At 48.8% G+C, this 19221-nt stretch overlaps 1 protein-coding gene across 1 annotated transcript in view; it reads left to right on the plus strand.

Annotated features, from left to right (window-relative positions):
• GLP2R (glucagon like peptide 2 receptor) overlaps positions 1 to 19221 on the plus strand; it is a 49934-nt gene that overhangs the window by 24656 nt on the left and 6057 nt on the right. Inside the window, exons 9-11 of the mRNA XM_059998452.1 lie at positions 860 to 929; positions 10719 to 10807; positions 18113 to 18251. Of these exons, the coding sequence (XP_059854435.1) occupies positions 860 to 929; positions 10719 to 10807; positions 18113 to 18251 (298 nt within the window). The remainder of the gene's footprint in view (positions 1 to 859; positions 930 to 10718; positions 10808 to 18112; positions 18252 to 19221) is intronic.

Here is a 19221-nt window from a genome sequence, read left to right on the forward strand (position 1 = left end):
GCAGTTGCTCCCAGCAGTGAGCTAAAAATATTCAAGAACTGTTTGGTGCAAGGACCGTAGCTTTCAGCCAATCTCGGCTTTCGACATGCCTTCCTCGCTAAGCTTAATCATTTCTAACATTTGATTTAAAATGAGGGATGTGTGTCACTCTTCCTTTCACTTGAACACTTAGAGGCCTTTGTAGGGTTACTAATTGGCCTAATTTCAATATTTCTGTGTCTCGGGGAATTAGGGAGGCCTGAGGAGAGGGACAGAGATAGGGGAACAGCCGGTTGGTGGTGCAGTCAGAACACACACATGTATTAAGTTCACCATCTCATATGGGCACAGATCACGGCACCCCAAAACAATTACCACCGTAACATCAAAGATCGCTGATCACAGATCGCCATAACAATTATAGTAACAATGAAAAGCTTTAAAATATTGCAAGAATTACCAAAACGTGACACAGAGACACGAAGTGAGCAAATGCCGTTGGAAGATCGCGCCTACAGACTTGCCCGACGCAGGGTTGCACAAACCTTCAATTTGCAAAAAACGCAATATCTGCGAAATGCAATAAAGTGAAGCACAGTAAAATGAGGTGCGCCTGTAGAATTAAGAATTCGTGTTTGTACGAACACGGAGAAAAATGTGGAAGGCTACACACCAAGCTGTTAGCATGAAGACCACTTTCCTGGTTAAAAAAAAAAAAAAAAGTCCACAGTATCAACCCAATAGGAAGGGGTTTGGGCCCTCCCTCCCCCGTCCCAAGTGAGTCTTGAGTGTGAGCCTGCTTCTTCCGAGGGTGCAGGCCCTTTACCTTCAGCCTTGTTTCGGACGTAAGTCTTCTCTTACTGCTCGCTCTTTGCCGTAGGTGCTGGGGAACCAACAGGAATAAGAATGTCTGGTGGATCATTCGGGGACCCATGCTGCTTTGTGTAACGGTGAGGACCGTCCCACCCGCCCTTTCTCCTCTCTGAACTCAGCCGCTGTGGAGGACCCGGGCCCCTACCCTGCCACCCGCCAGATTCTCTGGTTCAGAATGAACCTGGGCCAGATCCCTTGAGATGGAGACGCTGAGCTGTGAGTAAGATCTGTTGAATGAGAAGAAGCAAGTGAGAAACTTCTCCTTGTTCTGGTTCAGTACCTAAACCCAGGCTTACACTCTAAGCCTCCTACTCTCTGGGTTTTCGAACTATGGAGAGAAACCCGTGATCAGCTCAGTGACCTCATGTCAGCCGGCTGTGATGTGCACAAAGCCTGGGGATGCAGGAGCCTTCGGGCGTGGACGAGCCTGGGGACAGCAAAGCTATGGGCTTGGACTTACCACCATCAGCAGGAGGGAGGGGAGACTAAGGAAGCGTCTTTTAGAGGAGGAAAGCATGCAGTCGCTATTACCCCAAAGCTGTGATGGGGGTTCGAGTCAGGAGATGATGCCACTCTGAGACCTTGTGGAAGAAGGCCCTTTATTCCTTAAGGCCCAGAATTTGGGGGGTGCAGAGAGACTGCTCAAGCCGGAGTCCTAAAGCTCCTTTAGCTCGTAGCATGTGAGGAAGACATCTGCCAAAGAAGTTCGGGGGAGGGGCAGGGAGATAGCAGACAGTTGGAAGGATGAGCAACAAGGTCCCAGAGGAGGGCTTCCCTGGGGGCGCAGTGGTTGAGAGTCCGCCTGCCGATGCAGGGGACGCGGGCTCGTGCCCCGGTCCGGGAAGATCCCACGTGCCGCGGAGCGGCTGGGCCCGTGAGCCATGGCCGCTGAACCTGCGCGTCCGGAGCCTGTGCTCCGCAACGGGAGAGGCCACGATAGTGAGAGGCCCGCGTACCGCAAAAAAAAAAGATCCCAGAGGAGGCGGGAGGTCTTCCTGCCTGGACGCAGGGCCAGCAGCCCTGGGCGCCCACCAGCCAGGCACCACCCACTCTCCTCTCCAAAGGGTTGCCGGGCATTCCGTTTTTGCCATTTTATGGAAATAACCTGGCATTTGTGGTTTCGTGAAAGCAAAAAGGCTTATTTTTAGAGAAGAATGTCAATATTTGTCAATAATTGAAGGGCACTCTCCGCCCATACCAGAGCGTTGAGTGTGCCTGGGAGGGGAAGATGTTCGTAGAAAGGGCAGGAAAACCAAGAGCGTGGAGATGCTCTAAGCGGTGGCCTGGGTGCTACTGGGGATGTCCCCTCCGGTCCTTCCACACGCAGCTGAGAGCGGATGCTCAAAATGACCTCTGACCACGCCCACTCCCAGCGCGGCCTCCAGCCCTGCCTCACCCACCCCATATCCCTCCCTTCCCCACATCCTCTCCTCTCCAGCCGCACTGCCCCGCTGCGGTCCCAGCCGCAGCTCCTGGCTGACCACCTCCGCTACAGCCGGCTGACATTTATTGAGTGCCTCCTACATGCCTGCTCTTGTGAGCGCTCCGTGCGTATTAACTCATTTCATCTTCCCAACAAACCCATGAGGTAGGCGCTACTATTATGTTGCTTTTATTGGTGACGATGCTGAACACTGTCACAGAGTTACTCAGTGGGGGTCAGACCGCGGTCTGATCGGGTGACACCGGCACTTGTAACCACAGCATCGCGCAGCTGCCCCCAGATACTTATTGCCTCCAGCCCCCATGCCTGGAGGACTGTGGGCTTCTCACGCGTTAGTACCTTGCTTTGGCCCCTCCTCAGGTTGGAACCGCCTCCCTCCGCCATCTCATCCACCTGGCCACTCTACCTGGACACCCACCCCACAAAGTAGAGATGGTCACACCCTCCTCTGTGTCCTTCCCAGATCCCGTACCAACTTCTGCTATGGCCCCAGCAATGTTTTATTGCAAGTATTTGTCTAACGCCTGTGTGCTGTCACTATAAGCCCCGTGTTTTATGCGTCCTGGCGGCCAGCCCAAGCATACGGCAGGCTCTGCAGAAACTTACTCAGTAAATGCTTGTGACCCACACTCCCGGGCACTGGAAGGTTCTCATGCACCAGGCAGAATGAAGCAGGATGGCCTTCCCTAGGATGGAGTTCAGACTCGCTCCAGCTGGATCCCTGGTGCTTGCCCTGCGTGCGGTCTTCCAGAGGCTACGTCACTGGTTCTCCATCTTGGTTGCTCTTGGGATCACCTGGGTATCTTGAAAAGTTCTTCTTGCATGAGAGTTGTGTTTCATTGATCTCAGATGTGGCTTAGGGATTCTAAGGAGAAGCTCAGGTGCGGTCTCCTGAGTGCTTGTTCCGAATTCAGGTTCCCAGGCCCCACCCCGGACCTGCAGAATCAGAATCTTCATTGTAACAGGATTCCTGGGCACTGGGTGCACAATAATGTTTATGAAGCTCTGTGCCCACACACCAGCGGTTCTCAAAACTGGCTGTGCATTAGAAACATCGTGGTGGCTCATACCCCAGAGGATTTCATCCGAAATTCTGGAGGTGGTACCTGGGCAATGATTCTAATCCGTGGCCAGGGCTGGAACAATTGCTCTGGACCTCGCTGCTTGGTTGTCCATGGCTGGCTGACCTGTGTGCTGGTTTCTCCAGGTGCTTCCTAGTTCCTAGAGCCACCTTTTCTCCTGCCAGGACTAGAGAATGTGCTCTGTCTTTTCCTCTTGGATGAAAGGACCTTCCCAGTCGTGGCCAGCTCCACAGAAATGGCCAGAATCACCTTAGCTCAGGGTGGTTCCTTGTCCTCCCATCCACAATCCCTCTTCCTCCTGTTCACCCCACGGTGAACGACACCACCATCCACCTACCAGGCACCCAAGCCGGAAACCTGGGCGCCTCCTAGCTTCTATCTCCTGCCTCACTACAGCCTCCAGCCAGACTTCAAGTCCTGTCAGTTCTTCCTCTGAAGGTCCCTCCAGGCTTTCCCCTTCTCCTCAATCCATTGTCATTGTTCTTCTTCAGCCCCTTGGGGTTTCTCATGCAGACCTTTGCAAAAGCCTCCCATTTGGCCTCCCTTGCTCATTCCTGCCCCTGGCGATGCATCCTCTGTATGGCACCCGGAGTGGTCTTTCTCGAGCTATGTTTGGCTGTTTCTCTTCTACGTGTGACTTTTTAATGGCTCATTACTGCCCTTGGGCGTGGTTCCAAACTCCTTCACATGGTACGTATTGTCATTCCCATCCAACCACAAGCACCCTGTGCTCCATTTATATGGAGAAATGCACAGTTCCCCCGAATCCATGCTGATGTTCATGCCTCCCGTGCCTTTGCACACGCTGCCTCTCTGCCTGGGATGCCCACCTGACGGCCCTACATTGCCTGGTGAGCTCTTCTTCCTTGCAGACTGAACCCTTATTAAGGCTAAGTGCATGTGCCCTTCAGCAGGGCTTTTGGGGACGGAGGGTTTTAACCCAAAGGAGTAGCTCTAATATAGGCATTTTTGTCTATATAGCGGGCCAGGGGAGGAGGGGCTTGGGGGGAAGATGGAGGAGTTAGGGGTACACGAGACCTACCTCCGAGTCCCCACTGTGCTGGCAACCACCTCTGCCAACTTGTAGACCCAGATATGAGCATGGCAGCTGGCGTGGTGCCAAAGAAATGTCACCAAGATTGGTACATCTGATCATATGCATTCTGTATCATCTAGGACCTGAAAAGGAGCCTTATATGTTTGGGGTCCTACGTGCCCCACATCTGGTCACAGAATCCAAGAGGAGTTGGCTGGGTTCTTTAAAAATTTCCGACACTTGCGCAGAACGAGGATTTTTGTACCTTTTTCCAATCGCCTTTCTGCGCACTCCCCAGTCCTCAGACCGCCCTGCTTCTTTATTGGTTATCCTGTATAAACACCCCAAGCTTCTTGCCTTGGGGAGATGGATTTGAGATGTGTTCTCCTATCTCCTTGCTTGGCTGCCTTGCAAATAAACCCTCTGTTTGCTGGAAAAAAAAAAAAATTCCTCCTTCATCCCCTTTCCTGCTGGAACACAAATCACGAACAGCCCCATCCAAATGTGATTGCCGACCCCTGTCTTCTGGGGCACTTGGATGGATGGAGGTTCCGTGGTCCACCAGGCTGGTGTTCCATTCCATGGCAGTGAAGAAGTGCTTCCTCCATGTAGCCCAGTGGTTGATGCCCATTTTCTCTTGTCTGGTCTCTGGAAGACACAAAGAACAGGGAATCAACACGCTTCTCATCACAAGCCTTCATTTCCTAGGAGACAGTCCTGGTTGAAATTAATTTACTGAAATATGTGCCTTTCCCGTGTCAGGCTTGCTTTGTAAGAAAAACGCCTGAGTTTAACAAGTCACTAAGCCTAGGACACAGCGTTTTCTCTTTGTGATGAAAAACAGGCATCCCATTAAATGGGATAAATTACTTGGTTACACTTAGTTTGTATCTAAGTGTTCTGTTACTAAATAGTTTTGGCTGGCGATCTCCATTATCCCCGCTGGCTTGTGGATTGGATGAATAGCCTCTTGCCTGAAACTCTACCCTCTTAGCTTTGCGCATTGATTCTCCCGAGGCCAATAAGACAAGTAATAACAGGTACGTGTTGGATTCTGCAGCTCGTGTTTCAATCTGTGGGTTAAGACCAGGACATCAGTATTGTGCTGGTTCAATGTCTGCAGAGACTTGACTCCATTAATTGCCACCCAACCACCGTCCCTATGGGCTCTTTCTCCATTGCATAGAGGCACTTTGAAGTCTTTTCAATTTTAAAAACAACTGTACCCCCAAACCACTATTAGCCCCACAATTCAGTTGAGAGACATTGTCTCCATTCCGCAGCCCTTGCCAACTACTGTTCTATCCGTCTGCTTCCTTTTGCAGTCAAGTCTCTTCAATGTGGTCTACACTTACTGTCTCTTGTCTCCTGCAGCTTCTCTTAAGTGAGCTCCCTGTCGCTAAGTGTGGTCTTATTTCGCCTTCAGATTACGGTAGCACTTAAACCTTTTTAAAATTCTACCCATTGTGAGCTTCCAGGAAACCACGTCCTTGTGGCGCACTCCGACTGCCCCGGCTCCTCTTTCATAACCTCCTCTGATGTCTCCACTTCCTCTACCTTTCCCTTCATTACAAGGCAATTCTCAGAACCCTCTTTTTCTCCCAGTCTCCACAGCCTCCCTGGACAATCTCACCAACTCCAATGGCTCCATGCTCTGACTGGGACCTCCTTGCTGAGCTCCAGACGTAAATATCTCACTGCCTTGGGACATCTCTTGTGTCCAAAACTGCTAGGTCCCCGTCCCCCCAGTGCTCTTCCTTCTCTGTGTGGTCATTCTCTTGGGGAATGGCACGACCACACATTGAGATCTACCATGAAACCTTGGGGTCATCTTTGATCTCCCATCCAGCCGGTCACAAAGGTCATCTGACTCAAACTCCTCAATAATTTCTAATCCATCTCCTCTCCATCGCTGAACCACCGGGGCTGCTCTTTACGTCACCTCTCCATCATCCTCCCCAGGAACTCTGAAACTGCCTCCCAGTTGGTCTCCCTTCCTCCAGCTTTGCCTTCCTTCAATCTAGTCTCCACGCTTGCTGCTAAAATGAGCTTTCTGAAGCGCAGAAATGCAAATCTGATCAGGTCACTTGCCAGCTTGAAATCCATCATCCCTGTTTTCAGAAGAAAACCCAAACTCCTTAGTGTGGCCATGAAAGGCTCTGCAGGACCTGGCCCTCCCTCCCGCTCCAGTCTCACATCTCATAAACCCTGTTCTCGTTCTCCAAGCCCTGCTTACATTTGACCACTTGCTGTTCTGCATTTCCAGTGGTCCATGACCTCTCATGAGGTTGCTGTCTAGAGGTTGGCCAGGGCTGCAGCCGTCTGAAGCCTGGGGCTGGAAGATCAGCTTCTAAGGCTGGCAAGTGGTGCTGGTTGTTGGTCGGAGGACTCAATCTCCCCACATGGGTCTCTCCACGGGCTGCTTGGGCGTCCTCACAACATGGTGGCTGGTTTTCCCCAGAGGGAGAGGGAGAGAGAGAGAACCAGGTGGAAGCCATCCTTTTGAGCACCTAGCCTCAGAACTCACAGCATCACTCCTACCATATTCTTTTCATTACATGCAAATAACTGAACTAGTTCACATCCCAGAGAGAAAAGGCGAATTAGGCTCTGCCTTTTGAAGGGAGAAGTGTCGAAGAATCTGCAGACATTTTTTTGTTGTTGTTGTTTTTTGTTTTTTGCGGTGCGCAGGCCTCTCACTGCTGTGGCCTCTCCCGTTGCGGAGCACAGGCTCCGGACGCGCAGGCTCAGCAGCCATGGCTCATGGGCCCAGCCATTCTGTGGCATGTGGGATCTTCCCGGACCGGGGCACGAACCCGCGTCCCCTGCATCGGCAGGCTGACTCCCAACCACTGCGCCACCAGGGAAGCCCCTCCCTATGCAGACATATTTTAAAATTTCTACCAAAGCTGATAATCAAGGGTCGAATTTTCCCAGTTCATGACAGTTGTGGAAAGTCATCTAGAGAGTAGAGAACGTGTGCTTTCCAGTGAATTCTGTGGCAGCAACAGGTCCTCAAGTTCAACACCAATAGACCTGGAGTTCTTTACAGTGGGAGGCAGTGTGGGATTCTGTTTAAGTGAAGGGAGGGTTGTAATTAGACAAATCTGAATTTAATTAATTACCAGCTCAGCCACTTACTAGCTGTGCAAGCTTGGGAATAGTACTTGTCTCCTCTGTGCCTCTGTTTTCTCATTGTATCATGGCATTAAAATAGTGTGGCTTCCTCAGAGGGTTGTTGTGAGGATTAAACAAAATAATGTATGGAAAGTTAGCCCAGTGCCTGGCATGGTAAGTACTCAGTACCTGTTAATTACAAATAATAATGGAGAAAGAGAAATTAAGGAAACACTCCCATTCACCATTGCAACAAAAAGAATAAAATACCTAGGCATAAACCTACCTCAGGAGGCAAAAGACCTGTATGCAGAAAACTGTAAGACACCGATGAAAGAAATCAAAGATGATACAAACAGATGGAGAGATATACCATGTTCTTGGATTGGAAGAATCAATATTGTGAAAATGACTATACTACCCAAAGCAATCTGCAGATTCAATGCAATCCCTATCAAATTACCACTGGCATTTTTCACAGAACTAGAACAAAAAATTTTATAATTTGTATGGAAACACAAAAGACCCTGCATAGCCAAAGCAACCTTGAGAAAGAAAAACAGAGCTGGAGGAATCAGGCTCCCTGACTTCAGAAAGCTGCAAAGCTACAGTAATCCAGACAGTATGGTACTGGCACAAAAACAGAAACGTAGATCAGTGGTACAGGATAGAAAGCCCAGAGATAAATCCACGCACATATGGTCACCTTATCTTTGACAAAAGGGGCAAGAATATACAATGCAGAAAAGACAGCCTCTTCAATAAGTGGTGCTGGGAAAACTGGACAGCTACATGTAAAAGAATGAAATTAGAACACTTCCTAACACCAAACACAAAAATAAACTAAAAATGGATCAAAGAACTAAATGTAAGACCCGTCACTTCCGCCTATGTTAGAGGAAAACATAGGCAGAACACTCTATGACATAAATCACAGCAAGATCCTTTTTGATCCACCTCCTAGAGTAATGGAAATAAAATAATAAACAAATGGGACCTAATGAAACTTAAAAGCTTTTGCACAGCAAAGGAAACCATAAACAAGACAAAAAGACAACCCTCAGAATGGGAGAAAATATTTGCAAATGAAACAACTGACAAAGGATTAATCTCCAAAATATACAAGCAGCTTATGCAGCTCAATATCAAAAAACAACCCAATCCAAAAATAGGCAGCAGACCTAAATAGACATTTCTCCAGAGTAGACATACAGATGGCCAACAAACACATGAAAGGATGCTCAACGTGACTAATCATTAGAGAAATGCAAATCAAAACCACAAAGAGGGGGCTTCCCCAATGGCGCAGTGGTTAAGAATCCGCCTGCCGATGCAGGGGACACGGGTTCCATCCCTTGTCTGGGAAGATCCCACATGCCGTGGAGCAACTAAGCCCGTGCGCCACAACTACTGAGCCTGCGCTCTAGAGCCTGTGAGCCACAACTACTGAGCCCACGTGCCACACCTACTGAAGGCAGTGCACCTAGAGTCCCTGCTCTGCAACAAGAGAAGCCACCACAATGAGAAGCCTGCACACCGCAATGAAGAGTAGCCCCCGCTCGCCACAACTAGAGAAAGCCCGCGTGCAGCAACAAAGACCCAACACAGCCAAAAACAAATAAATAAAATAAATAAATAAAATAGATATAAATAAATCTATTTGAAAAAAAAAAACCACAATGAGGTATCACCTCACAACGGTCAGAATGGCCATCATCAAAAAATCTACAAACGATAAATGCTGGAGAGGGTGTGGAGAAAAGGGAACCTTCTTGCACTGTTGGTGGGAATGTAAATTGATATAGCCACTATGGAGAACAGTATGGAGGTTCCTCAAAAAACTAAAAATAGAACTACCATATAACCCAGCAATCACACTACTGGGCATATACCCTGAGAAAACCATAATTCAAAAAGATACATGAGGGCTTCCCTGGTGGCACAGTGGTTAAGAATCCACCTGCCAATGCAGGGGATTGGCAGGGACGTGGGTTCGAGCCCTGGTCCGGGAAGATCCCACATGCTGTGGGGCAACTAAGCACGTGCACCACAACTACTGAGCCTGCGCTCTAGAGCCTGCGTGCCACAACTACTGAGCCCACGTGCTACAACTACTGAAGCCCGTGCGCCTGGAGCCCGTGCTCCGCAACAAGAGAAGCCACTGCAATGAGAAGCCCGCGCACCACAACAAAGAGTAGCCCCTGCTCACCACAACTAGAGAAAGCCTGTGCACAGAACGAAGACCCAATGCTGACAAAAATAAATAAATAAATAAATTTAAAAAATATATATATATACGTACCACTGCACAAGGTTCACTGCAGCCCTGTGACAGGACATGGAAGGACATGGAAGCAACCTAAGTGTCCGTCGACAGATAAATGGATAAAGATGTGGCACATATATACAATGGAATATTACTCAGCCATAAAAAGGAACGAAATTGAGTTATCTGTAATGAGGTGGATGGACCTAGAGTCCGTCATACAGAGTGAAGTCAGAAAGAGGAAAACAAATACCGTATGCTAACACCTATATGTGGAATCTTAAAAAAAAAAAAAAACGGTACTGATGAACCTAGGGGCAGGGCAGGAATAAAGACGCAGACATAGAGAACGGACTTGAGGACACGAGGAGTGGGAAGGGTAAGCTGGGACGAAGTGAGAGAGTGGCATGGACATATATACACTACCAACTGTAAAATAGATAGCTAGTGGGAAGCAGCTGCATAGCACAGGGAGATCAGCTCGGTGCTTTGTGACCACCTAGAGGGGTGGGATAGGGAGGGTGGGAGGGAGGGAGATGCAAGAGGGAGGAGATATGGGAACATATGTATATGTATAACTGATTCACTCTGTTATAAAGCAGAAACTAACACACCATTGTAAAGCAATTATACTCCAATAAAGACGTTAACAAAACAAATTAAAAAAATAATAATGTAAATGTCCATCTGCCTTTCTCAGACAGCTGTTGGGTCTCCTGGAGGCAGAAGAATAAACTAGGTGGCTTTTTAGTGTCCTTTCTAGGCTCTCAGTTGAGATGGCCTTAGGGAGAGTGGGGATTACCCTGACCAGCTGACTACCAGACTGCCCCTGATTTCCCTGAACAAGGATCTGATGGCGGGTCCAGGGTGACCTTGACATTCCTAGCCACATCACTTACTCATACCTGTGTTTTCTTCAAGGTCAATTTCTTCATCTTCTTGAAAATCCTCAAGCTTCTCATCTCTAAGCTCAAAGCTCATCAAATGTGCTTCAGAGATTATAAATACAGGTGAGTGGCCTGAGGTCAGTACCCAAGAGCCCAAGATTATTTTTACCCCTTTTGGCCCTTCTGGCTAATGTCCCAGGAAGGGGGTAACATTGCATTAGTACGTTTATCTCCGGACACAAGGGTGTCAGCAAGAGCCCCTCTGAAAAAGGCGCCGTGGGATCATGTAGGGCTTTTGCCAAAGGTGAGGACCTTCCGAGCCCATGCAAATGAAGTCAGTGGTGAGTAGTGAAGGGCACACACATTCCCCAGCAGGACACTGTTAAAATGCTCCTAAGAATGGGTGCTTTACAGGGACAGGAAGGAGTCACACGAAAGGGAGTTTGACCGTTGCCTTCCTTCGGGAAGGAGTTGAGGCAACAGAATAAAGGGTATATTGTAACTCAGGAGAGAGTATTTGGGTATTTGTAAGACCTTGAGGAATACAGCCACAAACTTTTGGAGTCCAAGGGAACATTCTTCACACAGTCACGCTTTCTTTGTGACTTGCCATTGCTGCATCCGTGTTCTGCTTTCCGTGGTGACAGCGGTCCCATCGCAGAGTAAGTCAGATCCTGGGTGTTTATTGAGCTCTGCATTGCTGTCACTCAAGTGATGCATGAGTGAGAGAGAAAGGGCTCCCTCCCACCTTTCCCAGGTACTCTGCTTTCTGTAGGACGTGTGCACTTCTTGGGGACAGAGGGTTTTAACCCAGAGCTCCTCTCCCATGGTAGAGATTTTAGTCCTTGTGGTAGGGGTGGAGGTGTGAGTGAGGGCGGCTCTACCTCAGCTTCTCCCTCTCTCAGGCCAGAACGGGCCCCGAGCCGGGTGTGCCGGGGAGGTAGTTTGTCCATTTATCTGACAAACATTGAATGAATGTCTAAAGTGCGCTTGGCACCGTGCTTCAAACAAAAGGTGAATAGGATGGGGGCCCCATCTGTGAGGAGCACACTTTCTAACTCGCCAAGGACCGGGATGTGGGTGTGGAACATGAGTCGGGGGGCTGATGCTGGCGTTGACCCCACACTGACCTTGGGCAAGTTGCTTGGCCTCCCTGGGTCTGCTTTCTAGTATGTCACATGGGAGCGTCACCCCAGACCCATCCTCTGCCTGTGATCAGGATTAAAGGAGGTCCTAGTTACGCCTGTCCCAATCTAATCAGATGTGGTGCGTGGTATTTGCCCCGGGTGTCCAGACCCCAAATCCTGTCAACCTAACCCCCACCACCCCCGGGAGTCCCAGAAGGGTAAACACCCCATTCAGGACCAGGCAAATATGTACGGTATTGGCTCTACTGTTGCGTAACCTGCCCCTGGCCCTGGGACACTTGGGCTGGCCTGGACCACACAGAGCTACGCCGTCTTTCTCGGCGCCTCTGGCCGAGCCTGCAAGTGGCTGACAGGCTCTCTGGCCCTTTTCCCAAGGCTCAGCCTCTCACCACTCTGTGAGGATGGAGGTCCAGGGCCAAGAGCAGGGCTTCTCCCACCTACCCTGCCTGGGTCCATTTAGGGAGGGAATCCTCTCACTAACCAGGCACCGTGGAAACCCAACAGAGGACAGCACTCCCGGGAGACAGAAATGGGGCAGACGAACGCCAAGGCACCACTTTCCACACAGACTGAGAGCCTGAACCCTGCCATTTTGTGCCTCCAAAGCCCACCAGGTACTGCTGGGGCCATCCCCGAGCGTCAGACCCACAGTGGCCCCTACGATAGTTTTCCATCCTGGCTATTTTAAGCATCACCAGACAGCCGGCCAAAAGCCCTGATGTGTGAGCTCTTCTACTGGATGTTTGGTTCAGTAACTGAGGGTTGGAGCCCCACACAGGGACTTCTTACAGGAGAGTTCCTAGAAGATTCTGATACACAGCCAGAGTGGGGGCACCACGGGGCCAGATGTTCTAGTGAAATAACGCATGGAGCTTTCTGGTCAGCCGTGGCAAATGTGTTTCTAAGCAGCCTTGACAGCCTCTTTTCCAGGCTCTTCTCTAGAGTTATCCAAGACGGTGGCTCTCAAACTTTTTTTAAAAAATTAATTAATTTTTGGCTATGTTGGGGTCTTCGTTGCTGTGCACGGGCTTTCTTTAGTTGTGGCGAGCGGGAGCTACTCTTTGTTGCAGTGTGCGGGCTTCTCATTGCGGTGGCGTCTCTTGCTGAGGAGCGTGGGCTCTAGGCACGGGGCTTCAGTAGTTGTGTTGCGCGGACTCAGTAGTTGTGGCTTGCAGGCTCTAGAGCGCAGGTTCAGTAGTTGCAGCGCATGGGCTTAGTTGCTCCACAGCATGTGGGATCTCCCAGGACCAGGGCTTGAACCCGTGTCCCCTGCATTGGCAGGCAGATTCTTAACCACTGTGCCACCAGGGAAGCCCCTTTCAAACTTTTCTGATCACGTGTCTATTAGTAAAGAATGATGTCACTCATCATATATATACATGGTTTACTGAACTACTACATACGTGATACACCAAAATAAAGAAAATTATAAAGGATAGATAAAAATGTAACACACACAGAACTTCTGTTCTCCTCTCTTATGATGTATTCTTCCAACACCAAATGGATTTCCTCGTACAGCCCTGAAGTGTGCACACCCAATTAGGAGGCAATTATCTCCGGAAGTGTAACTCAATATACTGGGGAGACCTCCATGGCTGAGCAGTGATTCAGGACAGGTATTCTGGGGAGAGACAGAGTAACCCTGCCTGGCATAAACGATCTGTCTAGAAACTTCCCCATCCTTCTTCAAGGTAAAATCTTGAAAAGAGGAACCTGCCTACCTGGAGGCCTCCCAGCGTGAGACACCTCACCTTGGCGAGTTTGATGTCTACCACCTGGGGACTGTCCTGGGGAGACTTTGGCTAAGAGTGGCCAAAGTGGCTGAGACTTTGGAGGGCTAAGTCTAACTGAACTCTAACTTAGTCTAACTTAGTCTAACTAAGTCTAACTGAACAAGAGACTGATCTACAAACCAGACTATACAACTATTCATTCTTAGAGTCTGTGAAAAGTGGGAGTGGGACGTTCCTGCTAGTGCCTGCACTCCTTGTAGAGTTGACACCAGAAGATCCAGAAAGCCAAAGCCGTCACCAGAATGCTGCTTGGTGATCATGTCATCAAAGTAAAGGGGTTAGTGTTGGAGGATCACTGACGGTGGCCTGAGAAACCACCACTGCCCTGTGGTGCACCCGTCCCGGTGAGAGGGAGGTTCATTCCCCAGAGTCTCCACCCCTAGGGCCGGATGAGTACTGAGAACGTCCTGCTTCTTTGTGACTTTTCCTGCCATTTTGGTTGGCCGTGTGCTCTGTTTATTCTTTCTCCACGCAGAGTGCAATACAGTTGATTAGCTTATGCTTATTAATTAGCAAAAAGTCAGGGCTCTGTCTCTTAGGACACACCCAGGCCACCTTATTTTACTCTCTGGGCCAGGGAATCCTACAGCGTCGAGAAGCACGTTTGCCCATCTCCTTGTCACAGCAGTGCTAACTTCCTCATTTCTAAGTTCTGGGAAGGCTGCTTCCCGTCACCCCAACGGATCAGGAGCGCCCCCAGCTCACACTGCCCTCCTCCACGTTGAAAGGTTCTCCTCTTCCACGTCCCCTTCCATTAGGGCCCCCTGCTAGGGGGGAAGGAGGAAGGGGCAATGGGGCCCAAATGCATTTTGTCCTAACTGGTAGGAACAGCCCAGCCTACAACTCTCCCAGATTTTGAAAACTTTCAGAATGTAGTTCTCAAGATTTGCGCCCCCCCACCCCCGCCCCGAGGAGTATATTTTAGGAAAGTTTAAATTAAACACACTTAGTCCTTGCCAAAGAGGCAAGTGGCTAGGAGCTGGAGACCTTTTGCAGTCCTAGCCCTCAGCCCCCGGCTTCTGTCATTCAAGAAGGAAACTGTAACCAGCCCAGCTGCCTGCCTGGTCTGGACAGGGACAGCTGAGCCAAGCCTGGAGAAAGAGCAATGTCCCTGGATTGTGGACAGACACCAGTGGACCCTCAGCTGGGAGGGAGTTCTCTGTTCTTTGTGGTTCCCGGCATGGAGGTGACTCTCTCCTCCTAGATAAACAATCTTAACTTTCCGTGTGATGCATGGGGCAGAACTCTTACGGAACTTATAAAGGAGAATCATTTCTTAACATGCTAAACCCCAGACCCCTTTCTGAAAGAACTTTCAGAAAAATGTCACAAATGGAAGAAAAATAATCCAAGTCACTGAGGTTGTGAGCAACTTTGAGGACAGGGACAGATGCTTTAAAAACAGTGATAGCTAAATGTTATTGACTGCACATCATGTGTCGGGTACCATTTATTCTGAGGGTTGGGCCCGTGTTATTTAACCCTTACAATGACACTGTCAGGAGTTATTGCTACTAATATTTTTATAATTATTTTAACATTTCAGATGATATTAGTAGTAGTATAATCCTCATTTTTACAGAGAGAGAGGTTAAATAATTTTCCCAAGGCCACATCGCTAGTAATTGGCGGAGCTGGGATTTGAACCCAGGCCCCAGGTTCTGCCCCGTGTCCCGTTGCCTTTGGCCCCAGATCCTCCTGCTTGATCATATGTCCAGGGCAGATGCCCAATATCTGTTGAAGAGCTAACCGACGGCAATAAACTAAACCATTTAAATAAACAAATGACTGAAGATGAGAAACAGGCATAAACACAGTTCATAAGAGGATGCTGCTATAGATATTTATGGATTTTCATCTGAACAGAGACGCAAATAGTCCTTTGTCCAAGGAGAATTGAGAATCAGGTGAGGAGTGGGAAATTCCTTCTGACATCCACCCAGAGAGGTGGCAGGTATTAAAATGGCCCAAAACCTCATAAAAAGATGATCATTCCTTAAAAATCCTCCTGTCCTAAGTGTGGGATCTTGGCTTCTGGAATGTGAAAAGGACATTAGTGGAAACACTGGTGAAATCTGGTTAAAGTCTGGAGTATGGTTATTGGCCATATGCCAACATTAGCTTCTTAGCGTTGCCGAAGGTACCATGGTTCTGGAGGGTTTTCACGTTAGGAGAAACTCAGTGAAGGGTATGTGGGTACTCTCTACATGATCTTTGCTACTTTTCTGTAGATCTAACATTATGGCAAAATGAAAAGTTTATTTTAAAAGCATAATGTAGTAGCATGGCCCCAAGAATAAGCTGATGGTAAGACGTGGGTCTGCGTGTAAGTATGTGTCATTAAAACCCATATAGCGCAGAGCAAGGGTCGCAGACTCACACGCTTGCAAGGGCCAAGGAGGCTGGTTGGGTTGGAGAATGCGGGTTCCCTCTAAAGGCTGTAACCAACGATTGCCAAGCAGGAACTGGGGCCTAGCATGGCCAGATCGCCCCATTTTTCAAAGGAAGCTGAAGATCTGGACCCCTTTGCTTGAAATCACCTTTTTTTTTTTTTTTTTTTTTGCGGTACGCGGGCCTCTCACTGCTGTGGCCTCTCCTGTTGCGGAGCACAGGCTCCGGACGCGCAGGCTCAGCGGCCGTGGCTCACGGGCCCAGCCGCTCCGCGGCATGTGGGATCTTCCCGGACCGGGGCACGAACCCACGTCCCCCGCATCGGCAGGCGGACTCCCAACCGCTGCGCCACCAGGTGAAGCCCCACCTTATTTTTTAAGGATGGCTCCAATAGCAAAAATCACTACCTAGCATAAGCAGAGACTGTCTGCAGGTCAACTGTAACCCACGGTTGCCACTTGGCAACCTCTGAGCTACAGGGTTTTAAAACACTCCTGGAAATTAGACAGACAAGCAAAACCCAGAACTCTTGAAATAGTCTCTCCTTGGGAACACCTTAATGTTGCTCAGCTAAGTGAGTGTGCACGGGTGAGTGTGGATGTGCAAGTAGGTGTGAGCTCGGCTCAGGAGAACCACGTAACCAGGGCCTGTGTCTCAGACTCCCCACTCCTTGGCCTCCCCTTGACCATCGAGGCCCTGGGACGCTCAGCCCATATGCTCCGGGGGAGTCCCTCTCCTTGGTGACTCCTACTCAACTGTTACAGGCTTTAGGTCCTTTTAGGGCACGAAGGTGAGTTTTTTTGTTTCATTGATAACACTGCATCTGAATGTCTCTCACAGATGCAAGTTTCATAGTAAGCACTTTCTCTTGCATAAAGTTAAACCTTCTTGAAGATACTGCCCATGAGGGGCTGCTGACCCTCTCTGTTTCCACATCTTTAATTCCACGGGGTTTTTATTCAGTGGGGAGGAAACTTCTCCTAGTTTGGCCCTTTAAGACAAGGACTTGGGCTCAAAAAATCATCAAATTGAAGCTCTTTTTTTCCCAATGTGTATCAGACAGTAGCTTTGTTTATGCCCTGAATAGGTCACCTGTGCTAATGTAGTTTGAAATCAAGAAGCAGCTCAATGGTGAAGAGCAGTTGTTCCCAAACGTGGCTGCTTGTCAGTATCCTGTGGGGTGTCCCTTAAAGATTCTCATTCCCAGAATCCAACCTCCAGAGGTTTTGATTCAGGGGGTTGACACTGGGGCTCAGGAAGCTATAGAGAGAGAGAGCCAACCAATAAAAATATATCTATTTTAAAAGCTCCGTAAGGAATTCTAATAGTCTGTCCACTTGGGAACCACCAGTATGCGGTATGGAATGTTTGGGTCCCAGCTGTGCATTTGCACGTGGGCGGTACAAAGGAATGTTTGTCTTTTTTGTGTAGAGTGTATATACAACAGCAAGCTTCCACACAGGGCTTTGTACGAGGAAGATCAGTTTCTCATTTCCTGCTGCCCTTGCTATCACCAGGGTTGGGGGCAGCTTGGGGCAGATGATGAAATCCTGCTTGGAGTGTGCAAGGCCTGAGTGTGAGGTCGGAAGCCCCACTTCCAGGCTGGGAGGTACCACTTAGCGGCTGCGTGACCCTGGGCAAGTCACTTTCTTTCTCTTCTCAGGCTCCGTAAAGCACTGACACTGGAAGTCCCAAATAGAGAAAGAGGTAGAGGCACCTGCTAGCTAGGCAGTAGGAAACTTGTCAAACCTGGTAAGGGATGTAATGTCCTATGGTGACAGCCATGTGCATGGAAATCTATCCATCAAACAAAACATTAAGATCTGTAGGTATATCATTATATGGAGGAATCCATTCATTCATTCATTCATCCAATTCATGTTTTCTGAGCATCTTCCATGAGTCAGGTGTGGGGATGCATCAGTGGACAGGACCACACCGGCCCTTAAGGCATTCAGCGTGTAGCCAAGGAGACAAAAGGGAAAATCAGCTATTTATCAGTGCCATTAGGGCTAAACGATGCACAGAAGAGCAGGAAACGTTGCCCGTTCCCAAGGCGGCTTTCATGACACGTATTTGATTGCTATTTGCAGATTGGCCAAGTCCACGCTGGTCCTCATTCCTTTATTGGGTGTTCATGAGATTCTCTTCTCTTTCATCACGGACGATCAAGTTGAAGGATTTCCAAGATACATACGACTCTTCATTCAGTTGACTCTGAGCTCCTTCCACGTAAGTTGATGTCTGAACAAGGACGCCTTTGGCTTTGGAGAAAACAAAATGCCCTTGATCCAAACACACTGGAAATTGCGAGAGCCCGAAGAGGGAAAGAGAGCTCTGGTTACCAGTAGGATTTATCGGCTTTGGCATTAGAAGGGGGTGGAGATGGAAATGCTGCTTTAATCCTGCCAGCGTGACTCGGTGACTAAGAAGGGAAAAGTGGTTTGTTTCCGGCACTCTAATAGTTGGTGTGACTCACAATCATATTCACCGTGTCAGCATGAAGCCTTCTATTAAGCGCCTATTTTTGCTGGGTTCTCTGCACAGTTTGTGCAAAATCAACAGTGAGTAGAGACCAGGAGGCTCTCGGACTTTGACAGGTGTGTGTGGGATGAAACTAGAAACAGGAGGCCACCTGTGGTTCAGGTACCTGGGTGTTTTGGTTATCCATGGCTTCAATTGTCATCCATTACTTAGCAGATTAAAACGACAGTAATTTTTATTATTTCTCATGATTCTGGGGGTCAAGAATCCAGGTAGGACATAGTAGGCATGTCTCACCTCTGCTCCAGGGATGCTTGCTGGGGCTGAACTTTCTAGATGACTTCTCCACTCGTATGTCTGGAGCCTAAGCTGTGGAGGCTCAGGTGGCTGAGACTGGCTGGAGTGGCTTTATTTGGGTTAAAATAAATTTCCTCGAATCCCCACACTCACCAAAGGCCCAGGGGACAGAGCCTGAGGTATGGTAGGGGCAACTGGACAGTGGCTCTTTTTACCTTCTGTTAGAGCTGAATTGCACATGGCTTTGAATGGAGACAGAGCGCCCACTGGTAACTTTTTGTCATTTTGAAACCATGTTTAATTTACTTCAATCTTTTGGGGGATTTCAAAGGCTAAAGTTTAGTCACTTGGGTTTCCTATGTTGCTTGGTCTTAATCTTCTTTAAAAAGTAATCCCAAATTAGAAACAACAACAACAAAAC

This window comes from Delphinus delphis, chromosome 19, assembly GCF_949987515.2.
Source record: "Delphinus delphis chromosome 19, mDelDel1.2, whole genome shotgun sequence".
Lineage (NCBI taxonomy): Eukaryota > Metazoa > Chordata > Mammalia > Artiodactyla > Delphinidae > Delphinus > Delphinus delphis.